General features: G+C 47.9%; 2 protein-coding genes, 1 non-coding gene and 1 pseudogene across 3 annotated transcripts; all 4 read left to right on the top strand.

The window, feature by feature from the left end:
- Positions 1-4,349: 4,349 nt before the first annotated feature.
- On the top strand, positions 4,350-4,532 carry LOC124293179. Its single transcript, XR_006903129.1, has one exon. It is a non-coding gene; the product is annotated as a U2 spliceosomal RNA (small nuclear RNA).
- A 1,074-nt stretch (positions 4,533-5,606) lies between these two features.
- Positions 5,607-9,222, top strand: LOC107218571 (mucin-12-like). Its single transcript, XM_015656486.2, has 2 exons — positions 5,607-7,298; positions 9,076-9,222. The coding sequence occupies exons 1-2, from the start codon at positions 5,607-5,609 to the stop codon at positions 9,220-9,222; spliced, it is 1,839 nt and encodes a 612-aa protein (XP_015511972.2).
- Positions 9,223-12,675: 3,453 nt separating this feature from the next.
- On the top strand, positions 12,676-12,856 carry LOC124293183 (annotated as a pseudogene).
- A 5,627-nt stretch (positions 12,857-18,483) lies between these two features.
- LOC107222054 lies at positions 18,484-19,482 on the top strand. The gene has a single exon (XM_015661265.2). It carries the CDS (start codon positions 18,484-18,486, stop codon positions 19,480-19,482), a length of 999 nt encoding a protein of 332 aa, XP_015516751.1.
- The last annotated feature ends 760 nt before the right edge of the window (positions 19,483-20,242 follow it).

The raw sequence follows: 20,242 nt of genomic DNA, 5'->3' as shown, positions 1-20,242 counted from the left end.
GACGACGGCGACGACGACGACGACGATGTGCGGGGGGCCGATCACCACCCCAAGGCCCCTCGCAGGGGGGAGGGCCACCACGACCATCTCTGGACCACCTGCCGCACTGCCACGTGCGGCAAGGACCCTCCCCTCCATCGCGGAGGCGGAATCGAGGGCGGTCTCACCGACGAGGGAACCGTGGAGCGTCGTCCCCCAGCGGACCCGCCGACGACATCCCCGCGGGTCCGCCCCGGCGTCCAACGAGGAGAGCCCGCCGTCTTCACCAGCCCCGTCCACGGCATCATCATCGGGGTCGTCGTCCGTGTTCGAGCCCCCGGGCGACGCAGCGAGTAGTAGTTCAGACCGTAACAATAATAATAACAATAATAACAATAGTACGCGACCGCCAGCTAGAACAAGGCGAGGCTCCCGTGTTTGCGCCCCGAGGGTCAATGCGAGGCTAGGCACGCATGCACGCGTAAATAATAATAACAACAACATCAACAACAATAATAACAGTAACAACAACAACAACAACTGTAATGGTTCTGTTTTCAGATCGCGGACGCCGGACACGTGCTCCACGGATATGGAGCCCCGGAGCCGAGAGAAGAATAGAGTAGGTGCTATCCGGAGGACCGGAGCACAACGGGCAGGAGGAGCCACAGGTGACGGGAGGCCCGCGACCTCTGGGCGCGGGTGTCCGCCTGCGAGGAGCCAACGACGGTCCAACCAACCCCGTCAGCCACCGGCTCCGGTGGGGCAGCCGCCGAGGCCGGCCGATCGGTCCGCAATGATCCACCACGCCGGGAATCGTGTCGACGAGGAAGGCGTGGTGCGTGAGCGGGAACAACTGGTCGGCTTGGCGGAGACGGCTGCAAGTTGGGAAGATCTGGAGGAGCTGGCGGCGCGAGTCGCCACGTTCCTCCAAACCACCGGAACGAGTACGGGGGCTGTGGGGGAGGAGAGGGCGGCCGGTCGTGCGGGGGGCCGGCGCGGGGGGAGGGCTGGGGAAGCCACGCGCGGGGGGTCCGGGCGGACGGGGAATCGCGGGAGCCCCGGTGGGGAGCGCCGTGGGGCACTTCCAGCGGGGGGGGACCGAGTGAGAGAGGCTACGAGGATCCAGCGGCTCTTTCGGGCGAACCGTCGGCGCGCTGTCCAAGAAGTGTTGACGGGCCCGCTCCAGCACTGTGAAGTGTCAAAGGAGCGGATCCGTCGACACTTTGAGGACATGTACGCTCCGGCGGAGAGCCTGGGGGGCCGCCCTCTGGCTGAACCTCTCACACCTCCAGACGAAAACAGCAGCGACGGTCTGGTTAGGCCTTTTACGGAGCGAGAGGTGGACCGTCGGCTCCGGCGTATGAATAATTCTGCGCCGGGTCCCGACGGGCTCACCTACCGTGACCTCCGAAAGGCCGACCCCGATTGTCGTTTGCTGGCGGCGACGTTTAACGCCTGCCGTCGTCTGGAGGCGGTCCCCCCCAGCTGGAAGTCGTCGAACACGGTTCTCATCCACAAAAAGGGTGACCGCGATGACCTGTCCAACTGGAGGCCGCTCGCGCTGGGTGACACCACGCCCAAACTCTTCGCCGCGCTGCTGGCTGACCGGCTTACTGCCTGGGCCGTCTACAACAACCGGCTCAGTCCGGAACAAAAGGGCTTCCTGCCGTGCGAGGGGTGCTACGAGCATAACTTCGTGCTGCAGGAGGTCCTTTCCGACGCTCGCAGGTCGGGGCGCCAAGTGGTCGTCTCGTGGCTGGACTTGTCGAACGCGTTCGGCTCCGTCCCCCACGAGGCGATCTGGCGCGCCTTTGGGGAAGCGGGAGTCCCGTCGCCGCTGAGAAACATAGTTGAAGAGATGTACAACGGCTGCTCCACCCGTGTGCGAACGTCCGAAGGATACACGGACCCCGTCACCATCCGCTCCGGAGTGCGTCAAGGGTGCCCGATGAGCCCTGTGGCGTTTAACCTGGCGCTGGAACCGGTGCTGCGTGCAGCATCGGCCCACCCGGCGGGTTACACGCTACACGGCCATCGGCACAATTTACTAGCATATGCCGACGATCTGGCTTTAATTTCAGACACTCCGGAGGGGATGGAGGCGCTATTAAGGGCAGTGGAGGCTGCGGCGGGTGGGATCGGACTCCGGTTCAAGCCCGCAAAGTGCGCCACGCTCCATATGGGGCGTGGGCGCGGTGGCCGGGTTCTTCCCACCCGCTTCACCCTCCAGGGTCAGGAAATGACGGCTCTGGCGGAGGGGGAGCCTTACCTGCACCTGGGGATCCCGACTGGCTACCAGGTGAAGCAGACCCCGCTGGTGACGGTTCAGGAGCTGGAACGCGACCTCCGAGCCGTTGACGAGTCCCTCCTCACCCCGTGGCAGAAGGTTGAGACGGTGGCAACTTTCATATTGCCCCGTCTTGACTTCTCGCTGCGGGGAGCACACGTGGAGAAGGGTCCTCTGACGGCAGCCGACAGGCTAGCTAAGCGCCTGGCCAAGTCCTGGCTAAACCTTCCCCAGAGAGCTAGCGCGGAAGTGGTCTTCCTCCCTCCCAGTAGGGGGGGATGCGGACTGCTTCCTCTGGCTGACCTTGCCGACGCCCTGACCATCGCTCACGCCTTCCGGATGTTATCCGCGGCTGATGCGGTGGTCAGGGAGTTGGCATGGAGCTCACTGGGGCGGGCGGTGTCCAGGAAACTTGGACGGGACCCGTCGCGCTACGACCTGGCGGCCTATCTCTCCGGTTCGCTGGAAGATGGGCTTGCCAGAGACGGGGGGGACACTTCCTCACTGTGGTCGAGGGCCCGGAATGCGGCGAGGAGGAGCGCGAAGGCCCTGGGCCTGAAGTGGCGATGGTCTGCGGAGCTTGGGGAGCTGGCCGTGGAGATCCGGGGCTCGGCTGGACGGACGACGGTGGTGCCACCGCGAGCACGAGGCCAAATAGTACGCCGGCTGCGGGCGGCATGGGCGGAGCACTACGGTCAGAGACTTCTACGGAAGCCTGACCAGGGGAAGGTGTTCGAGGTGTCGTCGTGGTCGAGGTATTCCAACCACTTCCTCCGCGGCGGCAGCTTCACCCGCTTCGCTGATTGGCGCTTTGTCCACCGCGCGCGCCTGGACGTCCTGCCCCTTAACGGGGCACGACGCTGGGGCGACGGTGACAAGCGTTGCCGGCGTTGCGGGGGAGCACGCGAATCCCTTCCCCACGTGGTCTGCCACTGCCGCCCGCACTCGGCCGCGTGGCAGCTGCGGCATGATGCCATCGTCGCCCGCCTGGCGAAGGCGAACCGCCTGCCGGGGCAGCTCCGGGTAAACCAACACGTCGAGGGGGTCGACGGGGAACTGGGGGCTCTCAGACCTGACATTGTGGTCAGGCACGAGCCCTCAAAGAGCATCGTCATCGTCGATGTGACCGTGCCTTTCGAGAACCGTAGAGTAGCGTTCGATGAGGCCAGGGGCCGGAAGATCTTGAAATATAAGCCCCTGGCCGATGAGCTCGGAAGGCGCGGTTACCGGGTGACGGTCTCTGCGTTCGTCGTCGGCGCCCTCGGCTCGTGGGATCCGAGGAATGAGTCGGTGCTGAAGCAGCTGCATATCGGTAATCGGTATGCAGCGCTGATGCGCCGGCTCATTGTTTCGGAGACCATCCGATGGTCACGAGACATATACGTGGAGCACGTCTCGGGCGTCAGGCAATATCGCGTGCCTGAGATTAGCGGACCCTTGGGGAGTGATGCGGGAGCAAATCCAATAGAAAACTCAAACGGCGAGAGGCCGCCGCTCACGGGCCAAATCTAGGCTGCGTCCCACCATTTTATTTTAAGTGCATGTTCTAGATGGAACTAAATTTCTATTTTTCATTTTCTATATTTAATTCTAATTAAGGGCGGTGGCCAGTAGGGGCTAGTCCCTGGAATTTTAACTTTTAACTTTCTACAAATTTGATTGCATGTTAGCTACAGACTACTTTTACTTTTTCTTTACTCTATATTTCTTATATCCTACACTCTTTTATAATTTTATCCATTTTATCTATACGTCTCTCTTTTAAATCTATTCATCTTTTTTATTTATTTACCTCTTAATTTATCCCATTTTTATCTATTTATTTATCTATTCTCTGTACCTTTTATTATTCTAAACATTGACAGGTTGCATGTACCCCAGTATATTTATCGTTTTCATTCTAGTCACTGGGTTCCATGCAACCTAAATATTTTAACCGAGTTTTAGCCAAAGACGTGACAGCCCTCTTGAAATCATCACGCAATATTCTATTTTAAATCTATGTATGTTTTAGCCACCGCCAAGGGCGGAAATTGTTATTGTATTACCCCCGGGCAAACAATTGTAAGCCCGGGGGAACATTGTTTGTTTTAATAAACGCCCTTTTATCTGTTCTTATCAGCTTAATATCTGATACGCTCCCCATTGGGGGGCCAGTATATTAATCTGATTTTTGGAAGGTGGTGGAGTGTCAGGGGCTTGCTCCGGCTCCGCCGCGGGTCAACCCTGCATTGCAGTACCGTAGGGAGCAGGCCCACTAGGACATATAATATCAGAGCACTCCGCCACCTTCCAAAAGTCAGCTAGGGTAGGATAGCTGATTTTTAATTTATTGATTTTTTGTTAGATTTTTAGTTTTTGACCTTTTGTTTTTATCATTTTATATATACACTTTTATTTATTGACATTTGTATATATTTTATCTTTTACACTTTAGATTTTAGTTATTTATTTATTTATTTAATTTATTAGCTAATTATTAGTTTTAATCCCGCCGAGAAGCGATCGGGACGCGGTTTAAGTGCGCGAGTGTTGTGCCGCGAGTGTGTGCGTCTCCCCCGCTTCGTCCCCCCGTAGTGTGTGCGGCGGAACTCCCCGGGACATCGCGCCGGTGGGTGGACCCGTCAGAGGTAAGTGGTGCCTTTCTTTCTCTCTTCTGTCTCTTTCCCCCGGCCATACGGTGCCGATTGCGAGGCGACCTTGCTTAGCCGTTCTCGCGCGGCACTAGGCCGGTTAATCCTTTACCCCACCCCTAGTTTCCGTCACTGTAGCGAGCCGACGCACCAACACTTGTTGGTGCCCTTGTGACGGTGAGTTGCAGTGTCGGTTGCGCTCCCATCCTAAACGCGTTAAGACTCAACGGGTTGTAGCTGCTGGAAGACCGACTGCAAGTGCGTCGGCACGAGGGTTGGCCTCTCCGGCTTCAACAACCCAGAGTCAACGTAAGTCTCGAAGTTTCTCTGAGGAAATAGCGCGAGTTATTCCCTCGGCGACAGCTTCGAGATCCTTCTACCACCACGTCTGTCGTTGCCCGAGGTCGGGAACGACTGAAACACGTCTGACCTGCCAAAGGTGCGACAGGCTGGTGCTGCCCCCCCGGCGGTCAGTAGCCGAACCGATTGGCGCGAGTCGTAGGTCGGTACTGCGGGCCGTCGGTAATTTATCCTCCCCCTCTGTTACCGACTCTCTCTTAAGGTAACAGAGGTATTACCGACTGTCGCTATCTCTTTTCAACTCCTTGGATAACCCTTCTTTCATTCCCATCCTTTTCTATCTCCCCTTTTCTTTCTTCTTTTCTTAAGGCACCGCTGAATCGGCGGCTTCACTTAGCGGCGTGATGGAAGTCTTCGTGGACTTCCCGTTCCCGGACGAGTTCCGCTGCCAAGATTGTTTTCGAGGTGGCAGGGGTAGGGGGACATGGGCGGTGGGGGCGTTTAGGGCGCACGCCGACTATAAGAAACATTTAAGAAAATATCATCCGGAGCGCGGGATGAAGTTCCGCTGCGGTGTGTGTGGCTTCATCGGCGAGGGGGGGTATCCCCTCAAGGCGGTGAAGCTGCACCACGAGCGGGCCCATCCCGCGCCAGCCACAGATAGTCGGGGTGCGCCTGAAGCACCCGCGGCGCAGCAGCCGCGTACTGCAGACGAGGGCCGTGAGCGGCCTATTTTGAGCTTTTTCAGCGCTGCGGCGCCTGTGGGTCGGACACGGGCGGCGAGGACAGCGACGACGACGACGGCGACGGCGGGCTCGAGCAGGGCTACTACCATCACACGCCCTGCCACCACCAGCGGGACGTCGAGGACGACGCGGCAGAACACCAGCCACCCACGGAGGAGCAACGAGACCGCCCACACAACACCTGTGGCGCCCGCCACTACGATCGGGTCTGGAGCGCGGTGCAGTACTAGTCGGCTGCCGGCAATGAGGAGGACCCCAGAGGCACCCCGTCTCTCCAACGACGGGGTGCGGAGGACCAGCGGGGGTCAACGCGGCTCTCCGGGGGCCCGACCTTCCACCTACGAGGGCCCCCTGACGAGGAGGAGGAGAGCCGCCAGCGTGCCGGTCGAGCCGACTCCACCACCAACGTCCACCACCACCAGGAGAGGCACCGCGACCAGACCACTGCGGACATCCCCGGGAATAAGGGGGGCACAACATCTGCGCCCCGCCGCAACTCCATCTCCAAACGCGGCGGGGCCCACTATCACCAGAGGAGGCCCCCCACGACCATCTACGCTCCCGGGGCGGATGAGGACGGAGGCAACTACATACACCGCCGTCACCGCGGGCGCCACCACCGCGACGATGCAGCCATCGTCCGGCGTGCCGGCTGCACGTAGAGGGCTGCGATCGACCGCCAGGGCCACATCACTTCCCCCTGGCGGTCCCACCGGAGGCAGCCCTCCACCGTGGGAGATGCTGGCCCCGCTGGCCCATAACACCCGGAGCCGGAGAGCGTGGTCGGTAAGCGGACAGCCGATCACGTCGGCGGTGGCTGCTACACTCACTACGGCGACGACGACAACGACGATGTGCGGGGGGCCGATCACTACCTCAAGGCCTCTCGCAGGGGGGAGGGTCACCACGACCACCCTGGGACTACCTGCCGCACCACCACGTGCGGCAAGGACCCTCCCCTTCATCGCGGAGACGAAGCAGAGGGCGGTCTCACCAGCGAGGGATCCGTGGAGCGTCGTCCCCCAGCGGACCCGCCGACGACATCCCCGCGGGTCCGCCCCGGCGTCCACCGAGGAAAGCCCGCCGTCTTCACCAGCCCCGTCCACAACATCTTCTTCGGGGTCGTCGTCCGTGTTCGAGCCCGCAGGCGACGCAGCAAGTAGCTATAATGAGACAGGAAAACATCGTCCTCGACTCGTTCGCTCAAGTAAAACCATCAACGATATTCATGTGTCGCGCGTTACGATAGTTGAAATAAGTACGTCACATTTTGGCAAAAGTCCTTCGTCTAATATGGCGTTAGAAATCGCCCCACTTGAGTCCCTGCCCCACTCTCGTAATTTCGAGGTGGTAAGTTTGACGAAGGGTCCGAGAGCGAGTCTACGCCCGACACTTGACGTGTGTAGAATGATCACGATCTGTAAAACTCGATTCGTTGTAATCCGTGAATTAATCACGTGAAATTATAGTTGGTCATATCTAGCGTGTGTGTGGGAGCATATCGAACGAGAGTATTTGTCAGAGCTGATCCAGCTACCCTAAGGCCTGCATTTTGTAAAATTATCAAATGAGAAGGAAAGACGCCTGCAACAATATCATTTGAAGGACGAAATAAAAGGAATTATTCGTTAATTGTCCGCACAAACGTAAGTCGTTTGTTACTCTTTTATTATGCAAAATGTGATCCTTGGTATTTATTCGAATCTGCCAAAGTTTGGTCCCACCAACTGGACTCACTTCTCTTGCTCTCGCTAGCCGACAAGTTCTGTTAGTAGTTACACTAGCTGGCGCCGAATAAATTAGCAAACTTTTTGTGGATTGTTTAAAAGAGCCCTGCCAACCGATGGACCACGGTCGCGGCAGGTGTGGTGTTATGAAGTTAAAAATTACACTGGTCTCATTTGGCGCCTAACATAGGGCAAAGTTGGTTAAATTGTAAAGGAGAATTTTTGTGATAAATTCGTACGAAACTTTCGCCAAAATTACCCTCAAAATTGTGTCATGTTAATATGTAAAATCGCGCAAGGTTCGCGTAAAGAGTACTGTAATTGTATTATAAATTGTGGAAATTTATAATACCGCCGATCATGGATTTTGTGCGAAATTGTTTATTTTGATGTAGTTGGTTATTGTAAAACAGATCGAGAAATGAATAGTTCAAACGTATCTGTCTGTGAACGGTGGAAATATTTTGTCAAGTTCTGGAAAGTCGAGTGTAGATTCTTTCAGAATTTTCGAATAAATAACGTTGTAAGTTTAGTTCTCTGTCACGAAAAGAAAAAAAAAAAAGTTTCTGTATTGTACCTGAACGGGCCGAGTAGATAGCCGCTTGAGCCCCAGACGTAAACATTAGCTGCGTGGACAGCCAAGGCTACAATATATGACTAGTATAAATAAAATTGTCCTTTTCGATGCCGTATATTGAAATATTCATTCTCATCAAATATTCTATTCTACGAATTTCTGCTCAATAACTCTGTCGCAATAATATTCGGAATATCATCGAAATCTTAAATAATTATCGATACTTATTTTCTTTCTGTAATTCTTGTCTGAGTATATAATAATGATAATTCTGTTTGCGAGCTTTAAAATAATCTCTTCGTCTTTGAAGAATATTTTGATTGCGAACATCCAATATTTATTATTTCTTCCGTGACAACTACGGGCCCATAGTAAAAGTACGAAAGAGAATTGTAAGAAAAAAAAAAGAGTTTTTGAATTGTACATGAGCGGGCCGAGTATATAGCCGCTTGAGCCCCAGATGTAAACATTAGCTGCGTGAACAGCCAAGGCAACAGTATATTACAACGGATATAAAATATCAAATTGAATTAAATTTTTAGTATTGTGACGGAACGCCTGGCTGGCGTACCGACACCTGGGGTTCGGCACGTGCCCCCTAATATTATGCTTGGTAAACCCAAGCCCAAATCTCACTGTCCACTCGATAACCCCGCCACATACCGGGAACCCAATCAAATCGCACGATTTACCGTACCCCTTCTTTAGGGGACGCGACCAATCTCTATCCCCGAAAACGGCGTAACTAGACAATAAGCGTATATAAGACGAGCGCAAATGCGGATCTAGCTATCTATCACCTATTGAGCAACCGCCTGGATAGATCTTCGAAGACTTCTACGAGAAGACCCATACTTCCCACATTCACGAGGAGCCAGACACCAAGGACCCACGATCAAGAGACGTGGAGTACCCGTCCAAGGGATCCTCAACGCCACTTCCCATCAAAGGAGGGCATTCAGTGTACTAATAATTTTTATTTGTTTTCAATAAAAACACTCCTTAGGTACTAGGGAGCCGTGTCTGAGTGAAGAACAGCATTGCGTCTGACCTCATAGCTCAGATGCGGTGATCGTCTCACAATCCCCTGACCCATAGGTAGGACACCTGAACCCGTAGAGAGTCACGGTCATTGCGACTGAATGTCTTAATACAGGTGAAGGTACGTTTGCGTAGAATCCCCTTGCCTTTAACTAGCACGCTAGTAATATTCAGTCTTGCCATAAGCAAACTGAATTACTATCAAAGTCCTTCTGACTACTATGCTATCACACACGTAATATTCTGTTTCAGTACTATCTAAACGAATAATTATAATATCGAAATCAACTGTCAGCGACGATTCCTCATTATCGAATACCGTCCCTCTGACGACCAGGCTACCACATAAATAATATCGAGTCTACCCATACGTACGTATGTACTTGGGCCTTTGTTATTTGCGATCTTTATCAACGATCTTCCACAAGTTCTGACTCATTCCAGACATGGAATATACGCAGATGATACTCGTATCTATCTATACTGCCCGCCCAGTAAATTACATGAACATATACTCAGGCTTTCTGAGGATGCGTTTCGTGTTTTTGAGTGGGCACAACGGAACTTGATTAGACTGAATCCTGATAAAACTAAGCTAATTATTTTAGGTAGTCAAACTTACATCTCCGGTATTGATTTTTCCGCACTTCCAAGAGTTGTAATTAATGGTGTCGCTTTAGACTACTCCAGTCATGTAACTGATCTCGGAGTTCAACTCTCCTCAACCTTAAACTGGGACAAGCATATTAGTCAGATTTCTAATCGTGTTCATGGGGCGCTTTATTCCCTGCGATTTCATAGGCATGCACTTACACGATCTCTTAGAAAACGCCTTGTAGAATCTCTTATTTTTCCTCACTTTGACTATGCAGCAGCGGTATACAATGATTTAACACAAGCACAAAACTTAAAGCTTCATCGTCTTATGAATACCTGTATTCGATTTGTTCAAGGTTATATCCCTTGGCAAACTCCAATAACGCCATATCGTTTGTCCCTTGGTTGGCTTACTGTTGAGAATAGACGATTATGCATTATTACTACTCTAGCCTACACTGTGATTTCTTCAAGAAAACCTACGTATCTATTTGATCTTTTCAAACTAAGGGCTGACGCTGAGCAGAGACGTGTTACACCACGGTATCCTCCCGCGCCATTATTGATAAGTGTGGCACGATCTAAGAAGCTTGATAACTCGTTTCACTATGTTGCATCGCGTTTTATAAACTCCTTGGTAAATCGCAACATCATATTTGACCTTCAACGTCTTAGTGGCTTCAAATCAGAAGTGCTTACAAAACTCGTTAAGACTGAAGTTGATCGGTGGCGTTTTAAGGTGGAGCAAGACCCAAACTTGAAACTGAACCCGCTACCACACGACAGTGTCTTAACTCATCTTTTAGATATGTAGCAGTACCTTTTTGGCATAAGTTGTGTCACTTAGTTTTAGTTATTGAATGAAATTGTAACCAAATATAAAATACTTTGTGATATGTATACTCTAGAGACTGTTTCTATTACTATGTTACTATGCTTATCGAAATTAAGAAATCTGCTGATATCTAAAAATAAACAAAGATGTTATAGTTAGGATTATACTTAAAATTATAAAATTATAAAATTGTTAAACTTAGCATGTAAGATCTCTTGTTAAATTTGAAAATATTTTTTTTCACTACATGTATAAATCTTATATTATGTAAATTACAAATAATATTGCTAATGTACTATCTTACTGGGCTGTATGGGGTTGTACCCCATAGCCTTAATAAATTTATTCAATCAATCAATCAATACGTAAACCGAACTATCATTTAAGTCCTTCCGACTACTATGCTAGCACACAAATAATATTCTGTCTTAGTTCCCACTAAACGAATCATTATCAATCACAAAACCGACTAGTCAATGATCCAGAATAATCAAATAGCGTCCCTCTGACCAACATGCTATCACGCAATTAATAGTCAGTCTTGCCGCAGGCAAACTTCGTTATTATCAGAGTAAATAAGGAAGAACTATCCCTTCCTAAATTATCGAAAATCTCTTAGAGATTACCAGAAGAGTAAGTTCAAGACCTTTCATCCTGTCTCTTATCCCGCCTCACGGGAACAAAACATTGACGTATCATTGCAATATTTCCTTTCCGGAAATAAATATTTCGCATCACGAGTCAACCTCTCAGAGCGATCTATCTGTGCGTGCTTCACACTCACGGATCAAGTTTGACCCTCAACCGTTTACACGGCCTATGATGATGGGTTTATTCCACTCGTGCCTTTGCACATGAGGGTGAGGAAACAGATTCTGAGGCCATCTCGAAAAACCAAGTTGAAGTGGTCAAACTATTCAGGCTTTTCCAGGAGTTAATGACACAATCAACAAGTTATCATTCTCCACCTTCCTTGCGAGTCCAGAGACCGAATCCTGCAGCTCTATCCAAGAGACAGGAAATTCTCAAAATAAATATATCATTCGAGTATGCGCTAAATATCACACATCGCGTGTGAAGTTTTGGCGAAACAAAGCCCGCGAATAAACTGAACGTTTCATTGGCGACAGCGTGCAAGGACAATAGTATTTCAACAGGCAAAAGTCCGCCGCTCGCGAGCCTAATTGAAGTCGCGTCCCTTTAGGTTAAGCGTATGCAATATCTATATTTATATCTATTTATTTTATTTTACCTAAATTGGAGGTCGGTGGCCGGGAGGGGCCAGTCCCTAAACGTTTAGTTCTTTCTATTGTATTTCAGCTGAAGACTTGATCTTTTAATTATTTTACTCTATTTCTTGTTGGAATGTATGATAGACAGACAGATCTACATTCATTATATAATCAAAGGCTAGTCGAACTACATAATCTAAGACTGTATAGTTCATGTTCTTCCACTTCCGTTCTCTGTATCTGATATATATATATGTATACATATATATATATACATATATATATATATATATATATATATATATATATATATATACATACATATATATATATATATCCTCCCTTTACTTGTTGTGCACCTCACACGCAATGTAGTGTTGAATAAAGATTAGACACAAATATCTACCGACATCCAACCGTTTATTATTCCGCCCGATCTCAAAACCAACATTTCTACCTTTTTACATTTACCGTATTAGTAAGTTTGTATTTTATTTTAGCCAAAGACTCTATCTTTTTATCTTTTTACTTTCTGTCTTCTTTCCATTCTAGTCTCTAGAGTACATGCATCTCAATATTTATTTGAGTCGACTTTTAGCCAAAGATGCAAAATTTTTATTTATACATATGTTATGTATTTTATTTATTCAAGCCACCACCAGGGGCGAATCATGTATATCTACCACCCCCGGGGGAGCAACTGTAAGCCCGGGGGAACATTGTTTGCTTAATAAACGCCCTTTCATCTGTTCTCGTCAGCTTAAAATCAGATACGCTCCCCATTAGGGACCCAGAATATTAAACTGATTTTTTGAAGTCGGCGGAGTGTCTGGGGCTTGCTCCGGCTCTACCGCGGGTCGGCCCGGCATTGCAGTACCGCAGGGAGCGGCCCACTTAAACACTTATAAACAGAAGATTCCGTCACTTACCAAAAATCAGTAGCTCTTTATCTCTGTTGCGTATCAAGCATCATCTAGACTAACAAGCTATAGTTATCGTAATATCGTTTGTAATGTATTTCGATGATTTTTTTCTTATATTTAAATTTTCACCCGATGGACGGTCAGATGCGAAAAATGCTTTCGTACCTGACCGCCATAAACGAAGGCCATAAACGAAGGCTATAAGCCCTTCATCTGACAAGCTGGCAAACTCTATCTCTCAACTTTTGCTTTTTTATTCTGCGTCCATACGGCAATCTTATGTTTTGATTCTCTAATGCGAGACACTGCCAAATGGACAATTTTTGAATATTTTTAATTTTTGTGTCCACGCTAACCGTCACGTTCGGATTTTATTCCTTAAACTCGGGAAGTTTCTAAGTCAAGAAATTTGTCGAGTCTGCGTGCCAGCTGTCAGTAATATAATTTTATTATAGAGTGCATCCTTGTTTTAAGTCTACGCAAATTTTTTATTTTCTCAGTATTTTCGCCAGATTTTCCATCTGGCAATTTAAACTACAACTCTTCCGTGATTGGCGACCTCTGGACCTCCTTCTTGGGTTTTCCGATCTGCTTGACCAATCATCTGTTTCTTAATATTCGAATAACGAAGTAAACGTCAACGCCTTCTTTTCTAAGGAACTCGAAATTGTCAATCACGGAAGTGAGTCTAGCGACAACCATCGAACTATTAACGTCACATCCACTGTTTGACTGTTAGCTTCCACTTACTAACTTCTTAATTCCATACCTATAACTTGAAATCTTCGTTGTAACAAACGTATACTTGACTAAAGTGTTAAGTTTTCTTAAAATAAAAGCACCGCGCAAGATTAAGTTGGCGCGCGGGTTCCCGTATTTGCGTGACGTCCTTTTTACTCTACCAAAAGGGTGGTGAGATTTACAACCCCATCAGGTATCGTACCATCGACGCGAGGAAACGGGACATTTTTTGGTCCTTCGAGCCGGATATTATATCTGGTACATTCCACAGTTCAGTGTGAATCGTTCGTGACGTTATAATCCTCTCATCAAGTATCGAATTCATAGTTCGGGAAAAATTCGTTTAAGAAGAGCTAGATTCCGGTATTGCACCGTCATTTTACAGAAAGAACATTCACCACTTCGCAGTGCGGTCCATAGTGCGCGTGTCAGTGAACAAGCAGACGCAGTCGTATTTATTCCTGCAGACTTTACATACTGCAGAAACAATCATTGTCAACGGGGCATCCGACATCATTCAGTGAAAACAACACCCGGATCTCTGATCATCAACGGTAAGCTTGTACTTGGTTAGCCAATTCCACACATCCCTTAATAGTTTTATCGGTCGTTTTCCTATTTTCCTACGTCCATAAAATATTCGCGATGCCGGGAAATAATGAACTGGTTTCCGCAATGACACCGACGTCTCCACTACTCACCATCGAGACGTGTAAGGTACGAAGAAAAACGATTAAGGCCCAAATTACCATATTCAAGAATTTTGTGGAATCGGCGGAAAATTCGCAGTCCTTTGACCGCTTAGAAATCCGCATGGAGGGGATGGAGAAATATTTTAACGAATTCCACGAAGTACAAACCATGTTAGAATTGCAACAACCGGAAGAAGATCACGAATCGGTCCGAATGGAAATCGAAAACAATTATTATGACGCGACGGCTCGCGCGAGAGCACTCATACGTGCATGCAACCCGCCAACTACACAGCGGTCTACAGAAAGTCGCGAGAGTCCAAACCCTTTTAATTTTCGGGGTCAGGAGCATAGACATAAAAGGCTTCTTCAACTCAACCCACCGACATTTGACGATCAGTTGGAATCGTGGGCGACTTTCAAAACGCGATTCATGTCCATGATTAATCGAAACGACGATTTATCAGACTCGGAAAAGTTAGAGTACTTACAGTCGGCTTTAACGGGCAAGGCAGCCAAGGTAATAAACTCCTTAGAGGCTACTGAAGCCAACTACCGTGATGCATGGGGTTTATTAATTTCAAAATATGACAATACTCGGAAAACAATTTTGCGACATTGGAACATATTAGAAAATCTCGAGCCTGTGAAAAATGAAAATGCGGATGCAATAGAAGACCTCGTAGACACCATTCAACAGCATCTTCGATCCCTCAAGGGACTCAAACAAGAAGTCGACAAATGGGATTGTGTGATACTCTCTCTCATCATGAGAAAAATTAGTAAACCCTTAACGCGGCAATGGGAGTTAATGTTGGAGGACAATAAACTTCCGTCGTATCAATCATTGATACAATTTCTAATTAAGTACGCGAATTGTTCCGAACCAAAACCAACCCAAACAACGCAGGGCAGGCAAAGGGCAAAAAACATTACTCGCGGGTGGCAAGTTGTTAAACGCAGGTAGCAAGAGTACTCATCAGACCTTTTCCACCACCACCAACGAGGCATGGAAATGTTCGATGTGTCAAGAGAAGCATGCAATTTATCAGTGCAAGAAATTCATCGATCTTTCGATTGAAGATCGCATCAAGGCAGCGTCGCGCGAATTATTATGCCTCAATTGTTTGCGAGGAAAACATAAAACTAGGTCATGTACCTCCAAGGGACGGTGTCGTGAATGCCATAAGCAACATCATACGACGGTTCGTCGCGTAATCGCCGACACAACGACCACGGAAGAAGCATGACTACCTGAGGCTCCGACAAGGGAGACCGAAGCAGGTATGAGTTTCATCGTCGATACCTCGGTCAGTAAACTTATGGTGACTGCAATGGTCAACGCGACCGATCGTCATAAAACACACATACCTTGCCGAGCTCTCATCGACACATGCTCTACCGCTAATTTCGTCACCGAAGACTTCGCTGCTACATTACGATTACCACGAAAACGATGCAACCTATCGGTCAGGACCCTTAACGGCCTTGCCACACAGAGCCAAGGACGTGTCACGGTCATGATAAGTTCACGTGACAACAATTACAGCAGGACATTGGATTTCGTTACTGTATCCCGCATTGCGTCACTCGTACCTGATACGCAAATTGATCGGGAATTAATACCAATCCCTCAAATATTAATCTGGCCAATCCCGGCTTTCATAAACCGGCACCCGTTCAAATGCTCATTAGCGCAGGAGCGGCATTATCTCTCCTGTCAATCGGGCAGATCAATTTATCCTCACCTGGCGGGCCAGATCTTTACTTACAAAAAACACAACTTGGATGGGTCATTGGAGGTAATGTGGCTCCTGCCATTAAACCACAACCGGATTTTAGATGTTATCTATCCGAAATTCCACCAGACATCTCTGCATTCTGGAAAATCGACGAAGGTCCTTCCAACAAACATTTATCTAAGGAGGAACAAGCCTGCGAGGATCATTTCTCGGCCACTGTGAGCCGAAACGAGGAAGGCCGATACATCGTCCATTGCCGTTTAAGGCCAATAACAAGCTTCTCGGGAAGTCACGCGAAATCACTCTAAAACGTTTCTATAGTTTAGAACGAACATTCAAGAACAACCCAGAATTGCGCAAAAATTACGCCGCGATCATTTGCGAATATTTAAACTTGGGGTTCCTGTCAAGGGTTTATGATGCCCGGGAAGAAGGGTTTTACCTGCCCCACCACGCAGTCGTCAAGGCAACAAGCCTTACGACAAAAACTCGAATCGTCTTCGATGGATCAGCTGCGTCCACTACGGGTGTCTCTCTTAACCAGACATTAATGGTTGGCCCGACAATACAAGCTGATCTTTTTACAATTTTATTGCGCTTTCGGACCCACAACTATATATTGACAGGTGATATTGAAAAAATGTACCTTCAAGTACAAGTGCGGCCCGAAGATCGTAAATATCATAGAATTCTGTGGCGTGACGAGCAAGGTCAAATAAACAATGAGCTGAACACAGTCACCTTTGGCCTATCAGCCTCTCCGTTTCTGGCCATACGAAGCTTGCATCAACTCGCAATGGACGAAGCGGAACAATTTCCCTTGGCAGCAGATATCCTCCGACGGGACTTATACGTCGACGACCTGCTCACGGGAGCTCTGACCCTCGAAGAAGCCACCAGACTTAGAGACGAAAGTATTGCTTTATTGCATCGAGGCAAATTCAACTTGCGACAGTGCGCGTCAAATTCGATTGACCTCCTGTGCGGCCTGACGGATCAATCGATCAATTTACAACTACAATCCGGCGATGACAAAACATTGAAGACTTTAGGTATTTATTGGAACTCACAGCAAGACGCCATCATTATTACTGTGAAGAAAATTGCGATTCCCAATAAAATTACAAAAAGAATTATTCTTTCCGAAGTCGCGAAAATCTTCGATCCTCTGGGACTGCTCCAACCTGTCATTGTTACGGCTAAACTTATCATGCAGCAATTATGGAAACTGGAGCTGGCTTGGGATGAAACGCTACCCGCCAATATTCATACTGAATGGGTCGATTTTTCGTCACATCTTTCCGAATTACACAACCTGACATTCAGGCGGAAAATAGTATCCAGCAATTCCGAAAAAATACAACTCCGTGGCTTTTGCGATGCTAGCGAAAAGGCATATGGAGCTTGTATATATTTGCGATCAACAAACTCTTCAGGAGAAGTGTATTCTCAACTTGTCTGCGCAAAATCAGGAGTCGCTCCAATGAAAAGGGTACAGACGATACCCCGTCTCGAACTTTGCGCGGCTAAGCTGCTAACAACCCTCCATAAAACCGTTATGGAGGCGCTCAATGTACAAATAGATCGTTCGATATTCTGGACTGATTCTACGATTGTACAACACTGGATCAATACATCCCCCCATAAATTGAAAACATTTGTCGCGAATCGAATTGCCGAAATACGACAAGCTACAAATCCGGACGATTGGAGACACGTACGATCGCACGAGAACCCTGCCGATCAATTATCTAGGGGTCAATCGCCGGAAGAATTTTTACGAAACGATCTCTGGAGAACGGGTCCATCCTGGTTAAAGGAAGAAGAAAGCACATGGCCGAACTTCAAGATTCAAATTCCAACACTGGACGAGAAAATGAGAAAGGACTTGTGCTTCACCGTTGCCGTCAACAACCACGAAATTCTCGAGCGATATTCTTCGATTGGCAAATTACGACGGATACTATCGTATTGTTTACGAATGAAAAAGGATAATCAATTTAAGGGCATTCCTACCGTTCAAGAGATCCGACAAACTAATCAACGGATAATCAAATTGGTTCAATCTAGCAGCTTCATGCAAGAAATCCACGATCTACAGAACGGAAAACCCCTCAACTCGAAAAGTCGGTTGTTATCACTCAGTCCATTCCTCGACGAAGCCGGAATTTTACGTGTCGGAGGAAGACTGCGACACGCAGACATATCACACAATCAACGGCATCCTATTTTACTTCCAAAGTCGAATCATATAACCAACCTCATTATTGAAAACGACCATCAATCTCATGGCCATGCAGGCGTCTAGTCTACTTTGTACAGCCTGAGACAACGTTACTGGATAATTGACGGACGAAATCAGGTTCGCAAAATTATACTTCGATGTGTAAAATGTATGCGAGCAAAGCCACCAACCATAAACTATATTATGGGGCAACTATCTAAAGACCGGGTTACAGAAGCACGACCATTCTGCAACGTTGGGGTGGATTATTGCGGTCCATTCTACACGAAGGAAAAACGATTCCGAAATCGAGCCCGAGTCAAAATATACGTCGCGGTTTTCGTGTGTCTCGTAGTCAAGGCTGTTCATCTCGAAGTTGTTAGCGACATGACTTCTGAAGGCTTCATCGCTGCTCTCCGCCGTTTTGTAGCTCGACGTGGAAAACCTTCGATCATCAGCTCGGACAACGGATCGAACTTTGTGGGAGCAAAAACCGAAATCGAAGACATTCAGAGGTTACTTGGTTCAAACGAACATAACATCAAGGTGCATAACTTCTTATTGACAAAGGAGATCAAATGGAAATTTATCCCTCCGTCATCACCACACTTCGGTGGCATCTGGGAAGCAGCGGTCAAATCTTTTAAGCACCATCTGAGACGGATCCTCGGAAATATTCTTCTCTGCTTTGAAGATTTCAACACTCTCGTAATTGAGATCGAGAGTATTTTGAATTCGAGACCGTTATACCCTTTATCCTCGGATCCTAACGACCCTTTAGCTCTTACTCCTGGTCACTTTCTTATTGGCGAACCCATAACTAGCTTGCCTGAGATTGATTTCAGCACAACACCATCCAACCGTCTATCCACCTGGAAACACGTACAGAAACTCAAACGAGATTTCTGGTCAAGATGGCACAAGGAATATGTCAATGAGCTCAATGTTCGACATAAATGGAACAGGGGAGACCACACCGTCGACGTTGGATCTATTGTCGTCATTAAAAACGATAATCTTCTACCATTACAATGGCACTTGGGTCGCGTCATTGCAGCACATCCGGGAGCAGACGGCATCATCCGGACCGTCCAGGTTAAAACGGCGACTGGGACCTTTTATCAAAGCATTAAAAAATCTGCACCACTGCCCATTGAAAATATTGAAAGGACAATCGCATCTACGAGCGGTGAAGAACTCTAAACCGATTATGTAACCTAACTGCTAACAATGTTGATTTTTTGTTTGATCGGTAACCCTCTCAACGGGGGGAGTATGTTGCGTATCAAGCAGCATCTAGACTAACAAACTATAGTTACCGTAATATCGTTTGTAATGTCTTTCGATGATTTTTTCTTATATTTAAATTTTCACTCGATGGGCTGTCAGATGCGAAAAATGCTTTCTTACCTGACCGCCATAAACGAAGGCCATAAACGAAGGCTATAAGCCCTTCATCTGACAAGCTGGCAAACTCTATCTCTCAACTTTTGCTTTTTTATTCTACGTCCATACGGCAACCTTATGTTTTGCGTCTCTAATGCGAGACACTGCCAAATGGACAATTTTTGAATATTTTTAATTTTTGTGTCCACGCTAACCGTCACGTTCGGATTTTATTCCTTAAACTCGGGAAGTTTCTAAGTCAAGAAATTTGTCGAGTCTGCGTGCCAGCTGTCAGTAATATAATTTTATTATAGAGTGCATCCTTGTTTTAAGCCTACGCAAATTTTTTATTTTCTCAGTATTTTCGCCAGATTTTCCATCTGGCAATTTAAACTACAACTCTTCCGTGATTGGCGACCTCTGGACCTCCTTCTTGGGTTTTCCGATCTGCTTGACCAATCATCTGTTTCTTAATATTCGAATAACGAAGTAAACGTCAACGCCTTCTTTTCTAAGGAACTCGAAATTGTCAATCACGGAAGTCAGTCTAGCGACAACCATCGAACTATTAACGTCA

This window comes from Neodiprion lecontei, chromosome 2, assembly GCF_021901455.1.
Source record: "Neodiprion lecontei isolate iyNeoLeco1 chromosome 2, iyNeoLeco1.1, whole genome shotgun sequence".
Lineage (NCBI taxonomy): Eukaryota > Metazoa > Arthropoda > Insecta > Hymenoptera > Diprionidae > Neodiprion > Neodiprion lecontei.
Note: the sequence above shows the minus strand (reverse complement) of the source record. Positions and strands in the feature narration are given on the sequence as shown.

Excerpts from the sequence above, each read along its gene's own strand:
- LOC107218571 (XM_015656486.2), top strand. The coding sequence starts at position 5,607 with ATGGAAGTCTTCGTGGACTTCCCGTTCCCGGACGAGTTCCGCTGCCAA. Across the intron at positions 7,299-9,075 it reads ACTCTCGTAATTTCGAGGTG|ATCTTCGAAGACTTCTACGA; the intron begins GTAAGTTTGACG and ends CCGCCTGGATAG.
- LOC107222054 (XM_015661265.2), top strand. The coding sequence starts at position 18,484 with ATGGGGCAACTATCTAAAGACCGGGTTACAGAAGCACGACCATTCTGC.